At 38.2% G+C, this 25,247-nt stretch overlaps 1 protein-coding gene across 1 annotated transcript in view; it reads right to left on the minus strand.

Moving 5' to 3' along the window:
• Window positions 1–471: 471 nt before the first annotated feature.
• Window positions 472–25,247, minus strand: part of cradd (CASP2 and RIPK1 domain containing adaptor with death domain) — a 29,095-nt gene continuing 4,319 nt past the window's right edge. Inside the window, exon 2 of the mRNA XM_073838822.1 lies at window positions 472–4,467. Coding sequence (XP_073694923.1) covers window positions 4,172–4,467 — 296 coding nt within the window. The 3' untranslated portion in view covers window positions 472–4,171. The remainder of the gene's footprint in view (window positions 4,468–25,247) is intronic.

A 25,247-nucleotide genomic window follows, 5' to 3' on the forward strand; every position in this document is an offset into this window, starting at 1 on the left:
TTTACAGCAAATCTCACACAGTGCCTTTACATCTTACAATTATGACTTTGTATCTCACAATTGTTACTTTATATATCACAATTGTGACTTAATTTCCTATAATTACAGTAAGTGACTATCTTGCAAATAAGATTATGTTTCAGAATTGCTACTTTTTTTCTCACAAATGTAGCTTTGCAGTAATCTCACAAAGTGCCTTTACATCTCACTGTTGTTACTTTATATATCACAATTGTGACTTAGTTTCTTATAATTACAGGATTCCTCACAAAGTGACTTTATATCTTTAAACTGTGACTATATCTCACAATTGCAACTTTGTTTCTCACAACTGTGGCTTTAGAACAACTCCCGCAAAGTGCCTTTACATCTCACAATTATGACTTTATATTTCACAAATGGAACTTTGTTTCTCGTAACTGCGACTTTGAATCTCACATTTGTAAAAAATGAAAAAGAGTCGAAAAAATGTTCTTGTATTTCAAACAAAAGCAACTTTATATCACAATTGCAACTTGACAGTACATCACAACCTAGCTTTACATCTCACAGTCGTCTCACAAATATGCATTTTTGTTTCTCAACTGCAACTTCATACATCTCAATTTTCACTTTTATGACTTTTTGTCACATTTGATATCTTTACAGTAGATTTTACAAGTGACGTTATAAAGTGGCTTTATATCACTAATTGGTCTCAAAAGTGTGACTTTCCACTTTTTTACTACATCTATATACTGACTTTATTCAAACTTTATCTCTCAGTGTTTTATTACTCTGGGGCCATCCCGTGTCTCTCAAACAATAGAACATGGCACTATAGTAAAGCCAAGGCCGTTGGTTTGATTCCCAGGAAACTAAAAAAATGATAAAAAGTGTACCTTGAATGCAATCAAAGTTACTTTGGATAAAAGCGTCTGCCAATTGCATGAAAACACTGTAAATGTAGACAGAATTGGACCTTATAGACCAATCAAGGCTTCCTTTCTTAGAGCTACCTTAAATCACAAATCTTGTTCCAGCAGGTAAAGAAAACACCAGGGACTGGTAGATAATCACAGCTAAATTATCAAGATGCCACAAATTGAGTTAAATTGCTAATGTTATTCAAATCAAGCTGAAAGCAGGATTAAGATAATTGCATTTCATGTCAAAAGTCAGCACCAGAAAAAAACACCCCTGTCTTAGCCTTCCCATCCAGACATCCATTTGCTAAAACCAAAAGAGGAACAGATACGCAGACCAACCCATCAAGAGCCCACAGGGTATAGAATGCCACACCATCCAAAACCGGTCTCCATGGCAACCTGAGCCGAGGAGCCCGCCACAGCATTTACAGCAACCCTCAAGTATATATTTCCTCTGGAGTTCAGGGGAAGGCGGGTGACCACCGCTATAATTCAATGGAGTAAGACACATCGTTCGCTGAAGAGCTGCTTTAACGCTCTGCCTTCGGCCACCTTTAAATCTAGAACAAAACACGCTGTAGGCCCATGGAGGCATTTTTTATCTGTGGAGGAGATGCTTTTACGGGCGCTGATGCGTTTTTTGGCACCACACGTGAATTTTCTGAACCACTGGACCGCACACACATCATTTTATGGTTATGAATTCAACCGTCCCAACTGAAGGCTGCGATTACAATACCCTGCGCATTTCTGAGAAACACCGGAACAAAAAACGTACGCTAAGCTGAATTTCAAATGCTTCCCTGGAATTCGGGAACTCAGAGGACAGAGGGCCTGTGTGTGCGCGCAGGCGCGTGTCAGATATCTCTGTGTTTGTGCACATTTACCGAGACAATAGTCAGTCATTCAGAAAAAACACCACAGAGGACGTATATAGATTATGTTATAAATGTTACTCACCAAAAAGGATGAACATTTATCACAAATGATCAGTTATCAGATTAACAGCGCAAGTCTTCCGTGATTTCATAAACATGACATTGTTGGATCACCTCAGGGACCACGGGGCTGTTGATGGCCATTTATATTTAACTAGGTAAGTCAATTATACATCAGTGTAAACTCTTTCACGCTCAAATTCTAGGAAAGCATTCAAAGTCTCATAACGTGGCACTGACACCTGAGAGACAAAGCAGAAAGCAAAAACGTGGCACAAACGCGCGCACCTATCGAGAAACTGGCGCGCGCAAATGTTTACGAATGATGGCATGTATTACGCGCACACACACAAACACCCTCTATTTAATAAGTGAGAGATTAGGAAATGACCTGTGTCATATTACAAACACCTGATCTGTAAATATTGATTACGCTTTGAGTAAACAGCACTGAATAAAAACAGACAGATGGAAAGAAAAACAATAGAGAGTAGACCTGAGATTGTTGAAAACAGCATTTCAACAAACGTGTCATATATTAGAAATTAATGTCACATTACAGAAAACTCCAAAGAAATTGTGTTTTGAAAGTATAAAAAAGAAATTGCTAACCAGTCCGAGAGCATAAATCCCATGTGGGGGTTTCAGAGTGACATTACTGGGAGGAATCTGTGGGCAGAACAGCTTGTTTATGAATGAGAAATGAAACGTATGACCCCACTCTGAGAATGTCACATGTGTCAGCAAGCAGCTGGTAAATAGTTTCAAATAAAGATTGCATAAAGTGTCTTAACTCGTCTCACCTCAACAAGGACACGTTATCAGGGACAGGAAACGGTGATTACCAAAACATTATAAAACAGTGTTTTTCTCATGAATGAACATGAAATTATTGTACAACTACGGAAATATTTGACCTCTCGTTCAACATGGGCAGATATTTCCATTACAAAAATAGGTGTAAAATATATTTAGGTACATTTCTGTGGCACGGCAAACAAAAATGGACACTTTAAAGGATAATATAAGACATTTCGGAAGCATAAATTATTATAACTTTTAATTTAAAAAGCACACACTAACAGTCAAAAGTTTTTGATGTTTTAAAAAGTTTCTTCTGACCAAGCCCACTGCAAAAAATGTTCTTCTTACTTAGATTTTTGTCTTGTTTTCAGTCAAAATATCTAAAAAATCTTAAATCAAGGAGGATTTTCTAGACAAGTAAAAATTATTTTCTTGTTTTAAGAAAAAAAAAACAAGTCAAAATTAAGTGAGTTTTTTGCTTAGAACAAGCAAAAAAATCTGTCAATGGGGTAAAAACATCTTATTTTAAACAGAAAACAAGATTATTTTTCTTACACCATTGGCAGATTACTTTTCTTGATTCTTAATTTAAGAATTTTTAAACATTTTGGCTGGGAAAAAGACAAAAAATCTAAGTAGAAAAGCATTTTTTGCAGTGGGCTTGGTCAGCAGAAGAGACTTTAACTTTGTTTAACATTAAACAATTACTGTTCAAAAACTTTTGACTGTTAATGTATGCTTTTTAATATTAAAAGTAATAATTATGCTTCCGAAATATCTTGTTATTATGCTTTAAAGTGTCCATTTTTGTTTGACGCGCCACAGAAATGTACCTATATATATTTTACACCTATTTTTGTAATAGGAATATCTGCCAATGTTGAACGAGAGGTCAAATTTTTCCGTAGTTGTACAATAATTTCAATGGTACAATCATTTCAATATTACAATAGTATCAGAAGTACAATAGTTTTATTTGAAGTACAGCAAAAACAGTACAATTTTATTTAAAATAACTGTTTCCTATTTGAATTTATTTAAAAAAGTAATTTATTCCTGTGATCAAAGTTCAATTTTCAACATCATTACTCCAGTGACACATGATCCTTCAGAAACCATTTTAATATGCTGATTTGCTGTGAAATTCAGCTTTAAAATCACAGAAATAAATTACATTTTAAAATACATTCAAATAGAAAACAGTTATTTTAAATAGTAAAAATATTTTACAGTTTTACTTTTTGCTGTACTTTGGTTCAAATAAATGCAGAGAGACTTCTTTAAAAAAAACATTACAAATCGTACTGTTCCAAAACTTTTGACTGGTAGTATACATACAAAAAATTGCATGACATGATCAATTTCATCATTTTTGACAAAATGATGACAAAGTTTCAGTACATTCCTGTAAGAAAATGAAAAAGTCACATTAGGACACTTCCTGTTTCTCTTCCGCCAGTGCCTCTCAATTGTTTTTCAAAGAGCAGTATTGTGAAGTCCAGAAAAACACAGCTTGTTATGTCACACAAACACCTGTTGGAGGACAGATGGTGGGATGTCTGCGGCCTGCAGGCTCTGAAGCAGTCGCTGAACTGTGGCTTGTCTTCCGTTCCTCTGTGTCCACATCACCAGCCCAGCGAGCACCTGACTTTGAACCGTGAGGGGGTGGTCGGCGCAGCACCGGTACAGATCCGCAGAGGACAGGCCCAGGTCCAGCAGCACAGACTTCCACTCTGAACTGAGCTGAGCGGCCAAGCGGTTTAGATGCTGTGTGGTTGGAACAGTCGGAAGGATGTGGTCGGGAACTCCACACTGAACTGAAAACAAAGAAACAAAGTATGATTTTAAACGCACAGTACAGTAAGTCAGTCAGAGTCTGGTCATTTCACTGAAATAATAAGAGCACAAAAGCAAACAACAAATATTTGTACTTTTAAGGAAATTGGGCTGGGATTCAGAATTGGTTCCATTTTTTGTAACCGGATGATTTTTGCGACGTTCAGTTCTGGTAAAGTTAAAGTTCACCCAAAAAATGAAAAATCTGTCATTAATTACTCTCTTTTAGTTCTAAACCCGTAAGACCTTCATTCATCTTCAGAACACAAATTAAGACATTTTTGATGAAATTCGAGAACTTTCTAACCCTGCGTGAATGCAGCTACTACGTTCAAGGCCTAGAAGGTTAGGAAGGACATGGTTAAAATAGTCCATGTGATATCAGTGGTTCAACCGTAATGTTATTAAGCTACGAGAATACTATTTGTGCACAAAGAAAAAAAAAATGACTTCATTCAACAATTTCAGTCTCCGTCACGCATTCAAGACAATACATTAAAGCTATATAAATCAGCTTGATTTGTTTTCCGAAGATGAACAAAGGTCTAACAGGTTTTGAACGACATGAGCGTGAGTGATTAATGACAGAATGAAAAATTTGGGGGGAATTAACCCTTTAAGGGTTAAGATGTATTAAAATCTCCTTGTGTTGTCCATTTTGGTTGCATGCAACAACATACGGCATGACCAGAGTTGTCTAATAAAACAAGTATTTCTTTTAAACTAATAAAAAAAATCTGTGGAAAAGACAAATGAGCATAAGTTATGTAAAAAAAAAAAAAAAGAAATTATATTACCAAAAATAGTAAGTATGTGTACAAGTTGCTGGTTTTAGTAATATATACAAGTCCAAAACCTTAACCAACTGTTGGTTTTTTATGCTTCTACTCAGTTAAACAAAATAAAAAATAAATAAATAAATACAAAATGTCTGAATCTATGTCAAGTTCGAGTTCATTTATAATTACAGTCTAATACGCATATAAATACTTTTTTCTATAAATTTTATGATTAAAGGGTGATTAAAATGTGATGATTATCTGCTTACCCCCAGGGCATCCAAGATGTAGGTGACTTTGTTTCTTCAGTAGAACACAAACGAAGATTTTTAACTCAAACCGTTGCAGTCTGTCAGTCATATAATGGCAGTCAATGGGACCCACGGCTTTGAGAGTGAAAAAAGCATACACAGACAAAACCAAATTAAACCCTTCACCTCATGATGATACATTGAGGTCTTAACACATGAAACGACCGATCTGAACTAGAAACGGAACAGTATTTATTTCATTTTTTACCTTTGATCCACTGCAATGACCAAATGTCCAGAGCGCGTTCACAACAGCCGGCTAATAATATAAATACCGTTCAGTTTCTTGCACAGACTGATTGTTTTGCCTGTTAAGACCTCAATGTATCGTCACGAGCCGCAGTGTTTAATTTGGTTTTGTCTGTGTATGTTTTTTTGACCCTCAAAGCCATGGAGCCCATTGACTGCCATTATATGACTGACAGACTGCAACGGTTTGAGTTAAAAAAAAAAAAAAAACTTGTTCTACTGAAAAACCCTAAAGTCCCCTGTATCTTGGATGCCCTGGGGGTAAGCAGATAAATAACACATTTTCATTTTTGGGTGAACTACTCCTTTAAAAAAAGTGTTTTTTTTTGGTAATATGCTTGACGTTATAAATAAGTAATATATTAAGATGATATATTTAAAATTATTTTGGTAAAATGATATATTGTGAAGTTGAATCAGATTCAGAACTATCAGAACAATCAAATCCGTTCCAGTTCCAGGAAAATAAAAATAAACTCTGAAAGCAAAAGAATGTAAGCGACATGTTTTCTTCATATTTGCTTCACCATGTTAATGCACTCAGGTTGCCACTGAATGGCTTGAGGTGACAAGCCATGCATGTGTAATACTGACCTCAGTAACGGAGGGTTAGGGGGTCGGGGAACAGAAAACAGCATCTCTTATATGATGTAAGAATATTTATTTGAATAACTCACACTAGTGCTGCACCATGACCCCGAATGGAACAGCTCCATCTGATGAATAAAATCCGGCATAGAAAAGACTATCTACATGAAGCATCAGTAGGTCAAAACCTATTTACTGGATTGATTGAGAATTTACATAAGACATAAATGAATTTAAATACTAGAAGAGAAGAACTATTTAACCATTCAAAATCAATTTCTAGCTGGTGACATCAACAGCCAATCTTTCTGTCCCTGTGCAATAGAGACACGTCATTGTTTTCGTCCCAAAAGAATAGAGATGTTTTATTTGAGCAGTGGGGATGAATGGAGCAAAGGTCGGTTTGAGAGTTTGTTTTGAGTGTTCCCAAATTCTTCACAAAATCAAGGACGTCCATTGATTTCTGTCGTCAAGAGACAGGAGTGGCCACAGCAAGCCATGAGAATAACAACTCTCTGTCTCTAAGGCAGGACATCCAAATTTGTAATAGCTTCTGAGAGGAATCTAACACACTTGCGATTTTCTTCCACATTGAAAATAATCACTTGGTGACAGTAACAGGTGCAGAAATTGTCCACTTTAAAAAGAGCACTACAATTCCTCTTCACTGTTAGAAATGCTCAAATATCCAGTGCAGTAATTCTCTGCCATGGATTTGGACACTTTGCGGTAGCTTTAAAGCTTCTCGGCCCCAGAGACAAAGAAGATTAGTGTGTTAAGGTGGCCCAACCATCAGCAATAAACACCACAAAGAGGATTTCACACAGCGAGCGCTGGTTTAGTAAAACGGGGTGAGCTGGGAAAGATCCAACAGAGCCATAACATGTCTGTGGCAATACTTTATCTGATTTAATGGCACATGAGGGTGGAGGTACACAAAAGAAAAGAAGAGAGAAAAAAGATAAAATAAAGTGTAATTGAAGAATCAATCCATAATAGTGTTTGTTTTATAGTTTTGTATTAAATATAAATATTTTAAATATTAATATTTAAATAATAAAATTAAATTAATACTATTATTTTTCCAAAATGTAAAAATGAAATAAACAAACCCAAAAGAACAAAGAGTAGCAGTGATACTGATTTAGCTTTCACAAACTTTTAAGTACAAAAAAGCTTCAATCTGACACAGACAATTACAGATTTTACAGATTTCAACTCACGGTTCAATAAGTGAGTCAGATTTTTTAACCACTATGACAGATTCAATTAGTCAATTCAGTAAAGGGACATGATTGATGGATTGTTCATGATTGTTTTGAGTCATAAAAGTTGTTAGTTCTGTGGTCACATTGTTTCTAAGCGTTTTACATAATATGCTATTTGCGAGCATATTTATCACAGCCGTTTATTTTATTTTGCTGACATACAGTGCCTTGCAAAAGTATTCATACCCCTTCATTTTTTTCACATTTTGTTTCGTTGCAGCATTATGTTAAACTGCTTTAAATTAGTTTTTCCCCACACTAATTTACACTCTATAAAACATAATAATGACAGAGCAAAAACCAGATTTGCACTTTTTTTTTTCAATAAAACACTGAAATAAGTACATTGCATAAGTATTCATACCCTTAACTCAGTACATAGTTGAAGCACCTTTACAGCCTCAAGTCTTTTTGGGTATGATGTGTCAAGCTTTGCACATCTGCATTTGGCAATTATCTGCCATTCTTTGCCTCACCTTGTCACCTCTCAAGCTCTGTCAGCTTGGATGGGGGCTGGCAGACATTTTCTAGAGTCCTAGTTGTTCCAGTCGTCTTCCATTATGGATAATGCTTCTGTGAACCTTCAATGAAGCGGATTTTTTTTCTGAACTCTTCCCTAGATCATTGCCTTAACGCAAGTCTGTCACTGAGCTCTACAGGCAGTTATCTTGACCTCAGGACTTGGTTTTTGCTCTGACATACATTTTCAGCTGTTAGACCTTTTCTGAGAGGTGTGTGTAGGGTTGAGAATCGAAAATTCTGGAATCGGATACTTAAGATAAAGAATCGGATACTTGTTATAAAATTAAAATTTCGATTCCTCGTATCGATTCCTGGATGCATTTTTTCATCTAGCATCAGTCTACAAGATGGATTGCGGGAAGCGTTTAAAAGTGTGGCTACGCTTTGTAAAAACCGAAGACAAAGCTATATGTTATTTCGTCCCACTCCCGCCCACAAAAGCCCACATAAAAGCAACTTTTCATGATTTCGAGGCTCTGATCCATGGTATTTTTTTGCGTGAAATTTCAAAATATTTGCATAGTTGTCAAAATGAATGTCCTGTGAGTGTTTTATAATGAATGCTTACCAAGGTGGATCTTAAGGGTCAGTGGTGTTTATGCACATATGAGCACCAACATAAACAGATTTAGAATGTATTTACTGTATTTTTCATTTATATGTTTATTTTATAATAAATACAGTCCAGTTCAAAAGGACAGGTTTAGTGAGTGGTATTTTGCATCTCCCTGTTGAATGTTTGGCAGGTTCACTTACTTAAGAAAGAGTACTTAAGTAAGTGAGTCTGAATTAAATAATTCAGGAGCTTTAAATCTGTATGTGTATATACATGTTAAAAAGTTAGAGCAGAGGGTTTTCTTTTAAATTCAAAAGTATAGCTTTAATTTAAAGTTTGTTTGAATTTTTTTTATTACATGCAGTAGAAAAATAAAAAGGCAAAACAAATGTTTTGGTTAATAAAAAAGGTTCAAAAATAAACACCTTTAGAGGAAATGTCAGGCATGGGGGGGCTTGCAAAATTTACCCGAGAAGGAGGGGGGCCCCGGTATAAAAAAAGGTTGAGAACCCCTGTAATATAATAATATGTTGCAAGCAAGTATTGAAAATAGACATGTTTGATATATTAATGTTTCACGAGTTCGCCCTTACATCTAATCTGCTTGAGCGAGCATTAAGCATATTTTGGCGTGCTGTCCGGGGGAAGGGTTCCGGGCCGGAATACAGGCCGGAACCAGAGAACTCCCCAAAGAAGCTTTTATGCATAGGACAGCTGCCACAAAGCAAGAAATTTAGGTAGCCCCCCCAAAATATGCGTAGAACTAAATTTATGTAAGGAAAAGGAGGAGAGTGCCAATTTTTTTTTTTTTTTTTTTTTTTTTATATATAAACGATTCGATGGTCGGATGTGGCCCCCTAGCTGCGACCGAAGGGAGCCGCGACTCTGCTGCACCGGGAGGGAAAGCCCACCCGTCGTCGAGTACGCAGCGTAACTCGAGCGACGGATAGGGGGCTCACACTGCGACCGAAGAGAGCCACGACTCTGCTGCACCGGAAGGAGGGGGCCTAGTCCGACCCTGAAATGGGCAAAATATGAGGCGATTGGTGGAGGGACCCTCACTGCTTCCGAAGGGAGCTTCGGCTCTGCTGCACCGGAAGGGAGGGTCTCCCTTGCGAGGTGCCTCGGATGGAGGGCTCCCACTGTGACCGAAGGGAGCCGTGACTCTGCTGCACCGGCGGGGAGAGCCCGTCCGCTGTAGAGTACGCAGCGTAACTCGGCTGACAGACGGAGGGCTCACGCTGCGACCGAAGGGAGCCACGGCCCTGCTGCACCGGAAGAGGGAGCCCAGTCCGATGCTGAATAGGCAATAAGATGAGGCGATTGATGGAGGGACCCTCGCTGCTTCCGAAGGGAGCTGCGGCTCTGCTGCACCGGAAGGGAGAGTCCCCCTTGCGAGGCGGGTTTTGTTTTATTTATTTTATTTAATTTTTTTTTTTTTTTTTTTTTTTTTTTTATATGAATAAAGACGATTGGTGGAGGGACCCTCACTGCTTCCGAAGGGAGCTGCGGCTCTGCTGCACCGGAAGGGAGAGTCCCCCTTGCGAGGTGCGTCGGATGGAGGGCCCCCACGCTACCGAAGGGAGCCGCGACTCTGCTGCACCGGGAGGGAGAGTCTGTCCGCTGCCGAGTACGCAGCGTAACTCGTGTGACAGACGGAAGGCCCCACACTGCGACCGAAGGGAGCCGCGGCCCTGCTGCACCGGGAGGGGGAGCCCATTCCGATGCTGAATGTGTAAAAATAAAGCGATTGATGGAGGGACCCCTTCTGCTTCCGAAGGGAGCTGCGGCTCTGCTGCACCGGAAGGAAGAGTCCCCCTTGCGAGGCGGGGGTTGGCGCGTCGGATGGAGGGCTCCTACTGCAACCGAAGGGGGCCGCGACTCTGCTGCACCGGGAGGGAGAGCCCATCCGCCGTCGAGTACGCAGCGTAACGTGTGACAGACGGAGGGCTCACACTGCGACCGAAGGGAGCCGCGGCCCTGCTGCACCGGAAGAGCCCCGTCCGACGCTGGATAGGCAATAAAATCGGCGATTGATGAAGGGACTCTCACTGCTTCCGAAGGGAGCTGCGGCTCTGCTGCACCGGAAGGGAGAGTCCCCCTTGAGGGGAGCGTCGGATGGAGGGCTCCCGCTGCGACCGAAGGGAGCCGCGGCCCTGCTGCACCGGAAGAGAGAGAGCCCCGTCCGACGCTGGATAGGCAATAAAATAGGCGATTGATGAAGGGACTCTCACTGCTTCCGAAGGGAGCTGCGGCTCTGCTGCACCGGAAGGGAGAGTCCCCCTTGAGGGGAGCGTCGGATGGAGGGCTCACGCTGCGACCGAAGGGAGCCGCGGCTCTGCTGCACCGGAAGGGGGAGCCCAGTCCGATGCTGAATAGGCGATAAAGATAAGGCGATTGATGGAGGGACCCTCTTCCGAAGGGAGCTGCGGCTCTGCTGCACCGGAAGAGCGAGTCCCCCTTGCGAGGCACGTCGGATGGAGGGCTCCCACTGCAACCGAAGGGAGCCGCGACTCTGCTGCACCGGCAGGGAGAGCACATCCGCCGTCGAGTAGGCAGCGTAACCCGAATGACAGACGGAGGGCTCACGCCGTGACCGAAGGGAGCCGCGGCCCTGCTGCACCGGAAGGGGGAGCCCCGTCCGATGCTGGATAGGCAATAAAATAGGCGATTGATGGAGGGACTCTCACTTCTTCCGAAGGGAGCTGCGGCTCTGCTGCACCGGAAGGGAGAGACCCCCTTGCGAGGCGACGAGCGTCGGATGAGGGGTTCCCACTGCGACCGAAGGGAGCCACGACTCTGCTGCACCGGCAGGGGGAGCACATCCGCCGTCGAGTAGGCAGCGTAACCCGAATGACAGACGGAGGGCTCACGCCGTGACCGAAGGGAGCCGCGGCCCTGCTGCACCGGAAGGGGGAGCCCCGTCCGATGCTAAATAAGAAATTGAATTTGACGGCTGGTGGTGACAATGATTAAATTTAACATACAACGGGGTGGTTGGAGTCGACGACAAATTGAGGATACAGTGCAGATTTAGCTTGCGCGTCCCCAAATTGAAAGTAATAAAAGGGGTGTGATAAAGTTAAATTAGAGAAAGGAGGTTAAATGTCAATGTAGTAGCCTTTCGTAGTAAATCTGATGCCGTTGAATTTAGACGTTATTGTGGTTTCCGAAAATCTCCAAGCCAAAGAAATTGCTTGGAGGATAAAGTCGAGTGACGTGTCAAGGAGAGGTTTCAAGGGATGAGTTATGGGAATATGAGTTGCGAATAGTGAGGTACTGGGGTTGGTGATTGGCCCGCCTCCAGATCCAGTGCTCTGAATTTTTTGCAAGAATCTGGAACTTGATGATATTAGGCCCAGGGGGTGGTTCCAGAGCGACAGCATTCAGTGGAGTAAGTAGTGGGACTGCTGTGAATAATACCAAGGTTTAGATTGAAAAGAAGGATCAGAATGAAGATAGGGCGGTGCCATAACAGTTTGTGGAGGCAGCCTCACGCATGGATTAGCCCCTGGTTACTGATAGGGAAAAGGAGTAGCAGGAGGGTAAGAGTAAGAGGTCTTGAGCGGCCAGCGGAGGCAGCTTCACTCTAGCGTCTGCTGCAGGAGATAGAAGGAAAGGCATGGGAAATATAGGAGAAAAAGCCATGATAGCGTGCAGTGTGAGGAGTGGCCGAGTCTGGGGCGCGGCCTAGGCTTGCTGATGACCTGCTTCATCCTGATGCTTAAGAGCCAGAACTTGACCTGGAGAAAGACAACATTATTTTGAATGAAGTAGAAAGCTGTGAGGGAGAGGAGCATGGGCCGCAATTGTCAGGGAGGTAGCCTCATACTTAAATAGGGCTAGTGTCTGCTATGGGAGCTGGATGCCACTGAAAAGAAAGAGGTTATTAGTAACAGGAGGAAAAGTCTGAGATGTGTGGGCCTAAGTTGCAAACACAGACAGCCTCATGCCTCCTTCATTGGGAAGCGAGTACGGTTTGAGACATCTTGAAGAGCCTGTGTAGCCTGCACAGCAAGTGAAAGCGGCCTCGCACTAGCGTCTGCTATGGGAGCTGTAGGCCACTGAAAAGGAAAAGGGATTAGAAGTAACGGGAGGAAAACACTGAGATGTTAAGGCTTGTTGCAAGCGGAAGCAACTTCGCTTTTGTTTCGGCTGCTGTAGCTGTAGGTCACTGAAGCTTGAGATGTGCGGAAGAAAATGCTGGAGAGTCTGTGCAGCCTTTACAGCTTGCGGAGGCAGCCTTATGTTTGTTTTCGCTGTTTTAGCTTTGGGTCACGGGAAAGGGGAGTGGTTTGTGGTGCTATGATACATACCGATGTTTTACTTCTTCAAAGAGCAAACATTTCTTCTAAAACGTTGTCCGCTTTGGGTCATCATAGATACTGTGTCTATTAATTCTGAACATGGGTGCTTATAATCAAGTACATTATTTACCGTTCTGTCTATTTGTGCTGGCTGTGCGTTATGACTTTTTTATTTTTTTTATTATTTTTTTTTATTTTTATTATTATTATTATTATTATTATTATTATTATTATTATTATTATTATTAAAATATTGTGTATAGTACGAGCTCTCCTTCGCATTATTAACGTGACAGTGTGAATGTACGTTGAATAATGCGCCCAGGAATAAACATGACAAAATCATAATACAATTTGTTAAGCTTATTTCTTAAATTTATGCATCGACAGGAGAAGTATAATTTATTCTTTGGAAAAATGTGCATTTGGATATAAATGCTGTAATAATTTAACGGAGTAAATTGAGAAAACACGCTCAAATTGACCAGAGTTTGAAAACAGAAACCAGCTGGCGCTATTGAGCATATTATTTTGCAGCGGTCAGCAGCCTGAATGAACATATATATTACAAACTAGTAAAACGTGTCTTTGTTGATAACAACACTTTGAAAAACAGAAAAGGTAAGAGGCATTATTTTAAACGAGGGCATACGACAGGAGCAGACCTGTAGCGGAACAAACTTTACCTTGAGATTGTGTGTGTGTGAAAAAAGTCTAAATACCGGTAGGTTGCTATAGTTGAACTCAACAAAAATATTAATGGTTGCCTTATGATGCGCCTTAGTTGTTAGTTTGCCACTTCAAAATTGTTAATTTAAGAACACAGTTTAACGTATTTTCTATAATCTGTATCTTATTTATCTCGGAGTACAATGTGTAATTTAAAAACCAAGCTACAATACTGAAACATCACGCACAGAAAAGTTTAATAATTTCATTTGTGTTCTGGTTACGAAATGACATGAACAAATTATGCATCGCATTGTTTATCGGCTTTTAGCAACAACTGACTGCCTTTAGCGGCTTAACAAGTGGTGTAGTAATGCCTGGAGAAGTGGCCATATGCTTCATTTATGAATTTCGTTTTTAACTTTCTATTTGAACGCATTACTGGATCCTTGGACTAAAATGTTTACAGGGGTTCGCTGGTTTAAGAAACGTTTGATCGTAAAAATCTTACTAGTTTTCTTTGTAAGGTGTTGTTTTTGTAGTGATTCAAATGACTAGGGAGCGGGCGTATTAGGCGCAATCATCAAATACATTTCATAGCAAGCCGGCGCCACGGTCCTGGCTGCATTATCACTGTCTTTAGCGAATATTTACATTTATTCACATATGACTGGATGTGGTAGACTGTCATGATTTTGGCTAATGCGGAACACTAACGTTACTGAATAATGCACATCAAAAGAGATTTTAAATAGTGGGTATACGCCGTATACCGTCCACTAAACTTACCTAAAAATAATTAACAACACGGCCCGTCTCTCGCTAGCGACTGCTACGAGACCTGGTGGTCTGACTACATGAAGCGCTGCGGCCGGAAAAGGCAGCGGTGAATAGTTGAACCAAAGCGGGAAGCGAGTCGGGTTTGCTGCGGTGAGAAGTAGGGCGCGACCCAGGCTGGTCTGAGGCTTGTCGCTGCGACGCTCGAAAGCCGGGTCTCGTGCGGTACTAGTGGTGTCGAGCGAGGCGAAGTCAATCTAAGGCCGACAGATTGCAACGGATGATCCAAAAACCCCGGTACAGGTTTAGTCTTTGACTGTAATATTTTGACCAACGCCAAACCGAATGCCAAGAAACTATCGCTGGATGGAGGTAAGACGGCTGGTAATATATAGAGGATGCGCTGATTGAATGATTGGTTAAACAGGTTGCACCTGTGCCGAATGGGTTGATTATCTGATCGTGCTCCTCCTGAACCTTGTTTAATCAAACATCATTTGACTTTTGTTGTTGTTGTTGTTTTTTTACTAAATTGGAATCGAAACTGGGAATCGAAAAGGATCGGAATCGATAAGTGGAATCGGAATCGGAATCGATATAATTCAAATGATACCCAACCCTAGGTGTGTGCCTTTCTAAATCATACTCATTCAAATGAATTTGCCACAGTTTAACTCCACTAGAAGTGTAGTAACATCTAGAAGCAATATGAATGCTCCTGAGCTAAATTTCAAGTGTCCCAAAAAAAAGGGTATGAATACTTGTGCAACGGGATCTTTTCAGTTTTTTATTTGTAATAAATTTGCAAAGTTGTTACAAATCTGTTTTGTGATTTGTCGTTATGGTGTATGAGATGTAGATTGATGTGGGGAAAAAAGTAATTTAAAGCAGTTTAACATAATGCTGCCTCAAAACAAAATGTGAAAAAAATGAAGGGGTATGAATACTTTTGCAAGGCACTGTAAATGTCTGGTAACATATGGGTTACAAAGGAAAAAAGCAGCATAGAAGTTACTGAGAATCAGCCGCACACTGAACATAATTTTAAAAAGTGCAAAACAAATTTAACACAGTAAAAAATGAATATTACAACAAACTAATGTAAAGGAAGTTAGGATATTAGAAAGGTAAAAGGGTTTTCCATGAATTTTTCAATCGAAATGAATTACTAAAATATAAAAAGAAGTAAAGAAAGGAAGAAAAACAGAGAGAGAAAGAGGTTGCTCTGCAAAGAACATTGCCTGGGTTTCAGTGAAATGCTTAACTTTTCTGAGAATTGTTTCTTTTTTATAGGATGGAGCATTCCAGCTTCAATTTCCATGTGTACATGTGGACACTTAACTCCAGACTGCTGGAGGGAACAGATCGTGCGCTTTAAGAACGTGAAGTATGCACTTCGCAGAAGCATTGATCTGAGGGGACGGCTACAGTACCTTAGTCTCAATGTAGCTCTGATGTACAGTATATATAGCCTATCTATCACCCTTTTGTTATAAGAAGTGTCTTTGAGTGCGTTTAACCGCAGGAAGTGTTTACAAAATCAATTAAACATCCATGTGAGAGGATGCTGTAAATTTTGAAAGAGTAGGAATGTGTTTTTTCCAAAGAAAAAAGGGTGCAATAAAAATACAGACGTGAGCGAACGTGTATGTGAGTGTGAATTTCCTAAAACAGGCCACTCTGTCTCTCTAGGAAAAGTAAATTCGTTAATTTTGGGCAGGGTGATAGTGAACCACCCACACACGGCCTCTAGGGAACAGCAAGCTGTGTCGTATCTCTGGAAAATTCCACGAAATCTCACAATAAACCCTGCTTTTCAGCGAGCGTGACGTCACAGGGCTTGTTTATCTGAAGTTGAAAAGAGGGAAAGTCGCAGGCGTATAAATCACTATAATATACAGTTGTGGCCAAAAGTTTTGAGAATGACACAAATATTAGTTTTCACAAAGTTTGCTGCTAAACTGCTTTTAGATCTTTGTTTCAGTTGTTTCTGTGATGTACTGAAATATAATTACAAGCACTTCATACGTTTCAAAGGCTTTTATCGACAATTACATGACATTTATGCAAAGAGTCAGTATTTGCAGTGTTGGCCCTTCTTTTTCAGGACCTCTGCAATTCGACTGGACATGCTCTCAATCAACTTCTATAGCAACTCATTCTTTCATAATCACTTCTTGGAGTTTGTCAGAATTAGTGGGTTTTTGTTTGTCCACCCGCCTCTTGAGGATTGACCACAAGTTCTCAATGGGATTAAGATCTGGGGAGTTTCCAGGCCATGGACCCAAAATTTCAACGTTTTGGTCCCCGAGCCACTTAGTTATCACTTTTGCCTCATGGCACGGTGCTCCATCGTGCTGGAAAATGCATTGTTCTTCACCAAACTGTTGTTGGATTGTTGGAAGAAGTTGCTGTTGGAGGGTGTTTTGGTACCATTCTTTATTCATGGCTGTGTTTTTGGGCAAAATTGTGAGTGAGCCCACTCCCTTGGATGAGAAGCAACCCCACACATGAATGGTCTCAGGATGCTTTACTGTTGGCATGACACAGGACTGATGGTAGCGCTCACCATTTCTTCTCCGGACAAGCCTTTTTCCAGATGCCCCAAACAATCGGAATATGACTTTGCCCCAGTCCTCAGCAGTCCATTCGCCATACTTTTTGCAGAAGATCAATCTGTCCCTGATGTTTTTTTTTTGGAGAGAAGTGGCTTCTTTGCTGCCCTTCTTGACACCAGGCCATCTTCCAAAAGTCTTCACCTCACTGTGCTGCAGATGCGCTCACACCTGCCTGCTGCCATTCCTGAGCAAGCTCTGCACTGGTGGCACTCTGATCCCGCAGCTGAATCCTCTTTAGGAGACAAGTTGATTTAGGTGCAATCTTAGTAGCCACAATATCCTTGCCTGCGAAGCCATTTTTATGCAATGCAATGATGGCTGCACGCGTTTCTTTGCAGGTCACCATGGTTAACAATGGAAGAACAATGATTTCAAGCATCACCCTCGTTTTAACATGTCAAGTCTGCCATTCTAACCCATTTAGCCTGACATAATGATCTCCAGCCTTGTGCTCGTCAACATTCTCACCTGAGTTAACAAGACGATTACTGAAATGATCTCAGCAGGTCCTTTAATGACAGCAATGAAATGCAGTGGAAAGTTTTTTTCGGGATTAAGTTAATTTTCATGGCAAAGAAGGACTATGCAATTCATCTGATCACTCTTCATAACATTCTGGAGTATATGCAAATTGCTATTATAAAAACTTAAGCAGCAACTATTCCAATTTCCAAATATTTATGTAATTCTCAAAACTTTTGGCCACGACTGTACAATATAAAGCAGGGAATTTCACATCTAACCTCATATAAACCCGCAGGATACCATCACAATGTGACATTAATGTTCCTGTTTCCTCTTGAAGAGAGATGGGAACATTAGAGGAGGGTTCACTGAGGACATTTAGGCTTATTACAGGTGCAGCATAATTTTTCATCATTACTATTAATCTTTTTTTTAAATAAAACAGTCTGACTTTAGTGGTTTGATGTGATTGGTTTACTCTGAGGTTGTATTTTTCATCCATTCAAATGGGATTTCAGTACATTCCAGTTTTTATCAGGCTTGAAATGTTCCATCTCATTCCTTATAAACGCAACTCTGCTGCCCAAGGATGGAATTCCAGTTGGATAACTGGATGTGCTCTAAGCTGAAAATACTGCAGACTGAAAGATAAGATTACACCTCTTTCCAGTGGAAACGTCCGGTCGAAAATATTTGGCTTATGCGTGTACATAAGAAACAGAAACAGAATGGAATGAATAATTGATTTAAGTTTACTCAAGAAAATACATCCTTTATAAACACAGACCAGGGGTGCGTTTCCCAAAAGCAATTATGGTCGCAAGTTCCGTCATTACCAATAGAGTTCAATAGAAGTAACGACCATAGTTATCTAACAATGATTTTGGGGAGAAAAAAATGCTTGCAAAAAAAAATTGTATTGTGTTTTGTATCATAATTTTATTATTATTTTTTTCAGAATTGTGTGATACAAGCTCTTAATTCTGACCTTTTTTTCTCAGAATTGCGTGATACAAACTGGCAATTCTGACTTTTTTCCTTAATATTACAAGATACAAACCTGCAATTCTGACGTTTTTTTCTCTGAATTGCATGATATAAACTCGTAATTCTGATCTTTTTTTTCAGAATTGTGATACAAACTAGCAGTTCTGTATTTTCTCAGAATTACATGATACAAACTCGCAATTCCGACTTTTTTCCTCAAAAATTCCGAGACACAAACTTTCAATTTGGACTTTTTTCTCAGAACTGTGTGATACTAACTCGCAATTCCGACATTTTTTCTTAGAATTGTGTGATATGAACTCGCAATTAATTTTTTTGTCTCAGAATTGCATGATACAAACTCGCAATTTTGAATTTATTTCTCAGAATTAGATAATATAAAATCGTAATTCTGATTTTTTTCCTCAGAATTGCGTGATACTAACTCACAATTCTGACATTTTTTCTTAGAATTGCGTGATACAAACTCACAATTACGACTTTTTGTCTCAGAATTGTGTGCTATGAACTCACAATTTAGATTTTTTCCCCTCAGTATCGCATGATATAAACTCGCATTTCCGTCTTTTTTCCTCAGAATTGTGATACAATCTCTCAATTCTGACTTTTTTCTCACTTACATGATATAAAATCGTAATTCAGACTTTTTTCCTCAGAATTGCGTGATACTAACACAATTCCGACCTTTTTTCTTAGAATTGCATAATATAAACTCGCAATTTAGACTTTTTTTCTCAGAATTGCATGATACTAACTCACAATTCTGACCTTTTTTCTCAGAATTGTGAGATATAAACTCGCAAATCTGATGTTTTTCTCAGAATTGTGATGTAAATTTGCAATTCCAACTTTTTTCTTAGAATTACATGATCTAAACTCGCATTTCTGACTTTTTTCCTCAGAATTGTGTGATATAAACTCACCATTTTGACTTCTTCTCAGAATTGCATGATACAAACTCACAATTCCAACTTTTTTCTCAGAATTACATGATATGAACTCGTAATTCAGACTTTTTTACCCAGAATTGTGTGATACTAACTTACAATTCCGACCTTTTTTCTCAGAATTGTGTGATATTAACTCACAAATTTGACGTTTTTCTCAGAATTGCGTGATACAAATTCGCAATTCCAACTTTTTTCTCAGAATTGCATGATACAAACTCACAATTCCAACTTTTTTAAATCAGAATTACATAATATAAAATCGCATTTCCAACTTTTTTCCTCAGAATTGCGTGATATAAACTTTTTTAGAAACATTTTTCTCAGAATTGCATGATATAAATTCGCATTTCCAACTTTTTTTTCTCAGAATTTCATGATATAAACTTGCAGTTCTGACTTTTTTCTTGGAATTGCATGATACAGACTCGTAATTCTAACTTTCTGCCTCAGAATTGCGTGATATAAATTCACAAATTTGAATTTTTATATCATGAAATTCTGAGAAAAAAAGTTGGAATTGCAAGTTTATATCATGCAGTTCTGAGGAAAAAAAATTCTAATTTGTGAATTTATATAATTTTTCTTAGAATTGCATGACACAAACTCAGAATTCCAACATTTTTTCTTACCATTACATAATATAAACTCGCATTTCTATCTTTTTCCCTCAGAATTGCATGATATAAATTCGCATTTCCAACTTTTTTTCTCAGAATTATGATATAAGCTCTTAATTCTTAGAAAATCTTAGTGTTTTCCCCCCTCAGAACTGAACATTATAACTCGCAATTGTGAGAAAAAGAATTGTAACAATACATTTTTTTATCACGCAATTCTGAGAAAAAAGTCTGAATCATGAGTTTATATCTCACAATTCTGACTTCATTTCCTAGAACTGTTTGTTTATATCTTACAATTCTGACTTCATAACTCTCGATTGCGAGTTTATATTGACAATTCTGAGAAAAAGTCATAATTATGAGATGTAAACTCGCAATTGCAAGAAAAAGTCTGAATTGTGGGATAAAACGTCGCAATTAACTTTTTTTATTCTTTCTTCAGTGGCATTCAGTGGTATTCAGTGAAAATACGGGCAGGGAAAGTACAAATCTGAACTGACTGGGCCAGCACAAAAGCATTTATTATGGTTAGTTATTTTTCATATGACTGACACAATCAGTTGAAGCCATTAATCCAGTTCCATATAAATCAAAGTGGCAGCAATGCGGGCAGACACGAAATCTCTCTGTTGTCGGACTTAAGACAAGCAACTTGATATAGATGGTTTTGTGTTATGAAGTGGCTCAAAATGTTCTAATGGAGCATAAATCTAAGACCTATTAATTGTCTTTAATAGACCCCATGTGTAAGCTTTGGCTTTGGGCACATGAAAAGAAAAATGATCTTGTGTGGCCAAATTGGCTGTGGATGCTCAGCATCTGATCTCTATAACCTCCCAATCATCTCCAAACAACTGCACCAATATAAGAGTGTCATCTCTGTTCATCAATACAAAACATTCCTAACAGATGCAGCACATCAAGGAATCAGCCCGAGTGTAGAGGCCAGCTGGAACGGCCGAGCGCTGCAGACCGCTTCCACATTCTGACAGGAAGACTTTCCTCAAGCCAACGTTCCTGGAAATCAGACTGTACTAGAGATGGGTGGAGGGAACGGAGGAGGAGAGTTGATGTGATATTCCAACACAAACAAGTGAACAGCACTGTGCTGGCTTGTTTCAAAAGCAATTTATTAAAAGCGCCTTCCTCCGTCCGTCCGTGGGCGAGGCAGAGAGGCATCAAATCGCATGAGGAGAAGAGTCTGGCTTAGCCGACGCTAATGTGATTGTTACTAGGAACAATCTTGCTTGTTTTGATAAATTAACTTGCTTATATGGTTTTTATCAGTAACTGACATTTCATTTTCATTTTCCTAAAATGACGACCAATTCATTGAATGTATTTTTTGGCATGTAGTTGAACTGATTTCTTCAGTAAGCTTACCGTAACTACATTATGTCTATCTTTATTATTTACAACAAAATATTTCTATTTCAGATAAATAATAGACACTATAATGGCTGCTTAAAATTCAGCTTTGCATTCATACAGAAAAGCTATTTACATTGTTATAATATACAGCTGTGACTATGGACCACAAAACCAGTCTTAAGTAGCACGGTATATTTGTAGCAATAGGGAAAAAATACATTGTATGGGTCAAAATTATGCCAAAAATCATTAGGATATTAAGTAAAGATCATGTTCTGTGAAGATACTTTGTAGATTCTCTACCATAAATATATCAAAACATACTTTTTGATTAGTAATAGCATTGCTAAGAACTTTATTTGGACAACTTTAAAGGTGATTTCTCAGTTTTGTTTTGGCACCCTCAGATTCCAGATTTTCAAATAGTTGTATCTCGGCTAAACATTGTCTTTTCCTAACAAACCATACATCAAAGCTTATTTATTCAGCTTTCAGATTGTCTTAATTTCATAAAATTGACTCTTATGACTGGTTTTGTGGTTCAGGGTCACATATGAAGCCTTGGTGAGTTTAAGAATACCTACATAAGAAAACATAAAAATACTTATCAACCCCAAACTTTTGAAAAGTAGTGTAGCCTATATTAATCATTATCATTGTAGAAAAGGGGGCTTTAAAAATATACAGAATCATTTGCATGGACTTTCAACAGCCATATAGCACACAAAAGACACAATTCTGAAACAGAAACAGGATTGTATGTGAATGTTTTACCATATGCATGCCATATGCCGTCAGATAATATTATGCTCTGGAAATCTACTTTAGTTCTCAAGCTTTTTTATAGTCTTTGTGGGTGCCATTGGCATACATTGTAAAAGTAAACACGTACAGAACGGTGCAAAAGCTCTTGAGATGAATCGGCAGCTGCTGAGTATTAAAGAGGGTGACTAACAATGTATAAGGGATTGACCTGAAGATATAAGACACACACACAAGTGCAGCTGTGCAAATAACAGATATACAGTCATCTTGGTCTGAGCACTAGTCTGGTGGACACATTTTAGTGATCAGGTAGACCAGTGTTTCTCAACTTTCTCGACATTTGAAAAATGTCTTCTAGGTTTGTTCTGAAAAACAATGCTACATGAAAACAATGAAAAAGTAACTAAGTTTGAAAGTTTGATTTAGTTTTAGTCATAGTCTTTGGACTAAATTGCCATTTAGTCATATTAGTCATCTGAATATTTTTAGCCTTAGTCTAGTTTTATTTGACTAAATCTACAGTAGATTTAGTCGACTAAAATCTAATGGGTTTAGTTACAGTGTAATGCATTTATTGAGCATTTCTCTAAAATTTCCAAACTCATTATATATTCCTGGAGAAATCATCTAGTAACCTGGTAATAAGATGATATTAAGGCTTGAACATGCAATATAGACAAACCAAGAACATGGTCCTCTTTTCAATGAAATACCAATTGTTAAAAATAAAGGTTATTTATTGGCATTAGAAGGTTCCATGAAGAACCTTGAACAGCCATGGAACTTTTCAAATGCAGAAAAAGTTCTTTATAGTAGAAAAAGGTTCTTTAGATTTTGCAAATGTTCTTCAAAATGGTTCTTTTAAGAACTGTTCACTGAAAGGTTCTTTTACATGAATATTCGTCTAAATTAACAATTTAGACATCATTTTGTGTGTATAAAGTGATCTTTCTCATTGTAACGCTTTCTAAATTTATATGTCTGCTCTTCTCTTACTCACAGAGGATGAGTTTTTTTTTTACGTTTTATGAAACATACAGCAAGTGTATGAAAACTTATGATCATATTGTTGCAGTTCAAATGTGTGCTTCTGCCCCCCGATTCGTTCTGACTGGAAGTCTTCCCAATCATCCCTTCTTAACATGTTCATCTTGTTTTTATTCGTTGATGAAAATGTCAATAGATTTTCATCACTGTTTTTGTCATTCAGAAAGCATTTTTATTTCATTATCGTCTCGTTTTCGTCTGTAAAAAATGTAATTGTTAAAAATTTATTCAAATTACTGGTTTGGAAAACTAGGATAATTAATAATTAGTAATTAAAAATGTTATTTACATATAGTATTAGCAACAGAGCTGGGTAGATTACTTACAAATTGTAATCCGTTACTGATTCCAGATTACATGACAAAAATTGTAGTCAGTTACGTAATCTGTTACATTACACATTTTAGGTAATCTAATCAGATTACTCTTGGATTACTTTTAGATTTCTTTTGACTTAACTTGTTTATCACATTAATTTAAATAGGATTATCTTGTACCATAATGACGTAAAAAAGGCAAAGAGCAAGAAAATATGTTCCATTCATTGTAATTTACAACATGAAGTTTAATGAAAAGCTAACAATTAATTAAATCATAAAAAAGAAATCATTTTAAAACAAAGTGCCTTTCAAGGGTATTTCTGTAGTCTTTGTTTTAAAATAACAATTAAAATAAAACACTTACTAAAAAAGATGAAATATTTTGATTTACCTGCATGCCATGTGACCATTTACATGACATCGAAGAAACTGAACATGCAAATGTGACACTTATTTATTGAAATATTTATTTTAAAATCTCAGGGGTACTGAAAGTAAAGAATATACTTAAAGTATATTTGGTGAATAAGGTTTAGATGACAAACAGTTTTGGAATGCCTGCATTACATGTAAATAAGAAATAATGTTGAATATATGCATTTTAATGAGTTTGAAAGACAAAAGCTTTCCGAAGACAATAATACATGGTTAAAAAACCTACAGCGTGATAATTTAGTAGTTGATGCAATGTTGAAACCCTTCGTAAACCTGAAATTATTTTTGTAAATCCATTGGTCAAATGCTGTGTCACCACCTGACTAATGACTTGTCTATGTGTGAATGTCAACAAAACTGGACAGTCTGAATGTTTTTTTTAGCTTTTATTTACATTTGAACAAAAAGTGGCATGTCCAAAATTATTCATGCCCTTTGCAAACTGTCACAGTCTATGGGAAAATCCAAAGTTCTATACCATTCCAAATAGTCCAAGCTGTTCTAAAGCATCCTAATTACCCTGATTCATTGGGAACAGCTGGTTTAATCAACTCAACAGGTATGAATAATTTCGGACATGCCACTTTTTGTTCAAATGTAAGTAAAAGCTGACAAATATTTTTTTCCACAATGATGCCTCTTGTACATCGTCTTATTATCTTTTGGGAGAAGCCAGTGTAATTTCAGGTCAAAAAAACTTGCTGGTTGAATAAAAGTAACTTTAAGTCAGAATTTGCCAGGGGTATGAATAATTTATGACATATTAAAAGACTTTACTTTCACCCCAAATACTAATTAGTTGTAATTCTACATTTTGTTTTAAATCAGCCACTATCCTAGGTTTTGTCCATTTGTCAGTAAGAATGTTTCATTAATTTAAAACACACTAAAATTTAATAAGCTCCCTCATTCTTTTATATATTTTAAAATGTACAACTCAGAATAAGCATGTTGTTTGAATTTTTACATAAATACTGTGTTATAATGACAATGTAACATTATTTCAACTAAATTTTGAGTTTTTTTTCCTTATTTGAAACCTTAAAAGTAGACACTTTACTTACATTAAATGTGCTTTCTATGGATATAAAATATATATTTATTTATCAAATATATATTTTTGTGGACATCCTCAC

The sequence above is a fragment of the Garra rufa genome, chromosome 4, assembly GCF_049309525.1.
Source record: "Garra rufa chromosome 4, GarRuf1.0, whole genome shotgun sequence".
In the NCBI taxonomy this organism is placed as follows: Eukaryota; Metazoa; Chordata; class Actinopteri; order Cypriniformes; family Cyprinidae; genus Garra; species Garra rufa.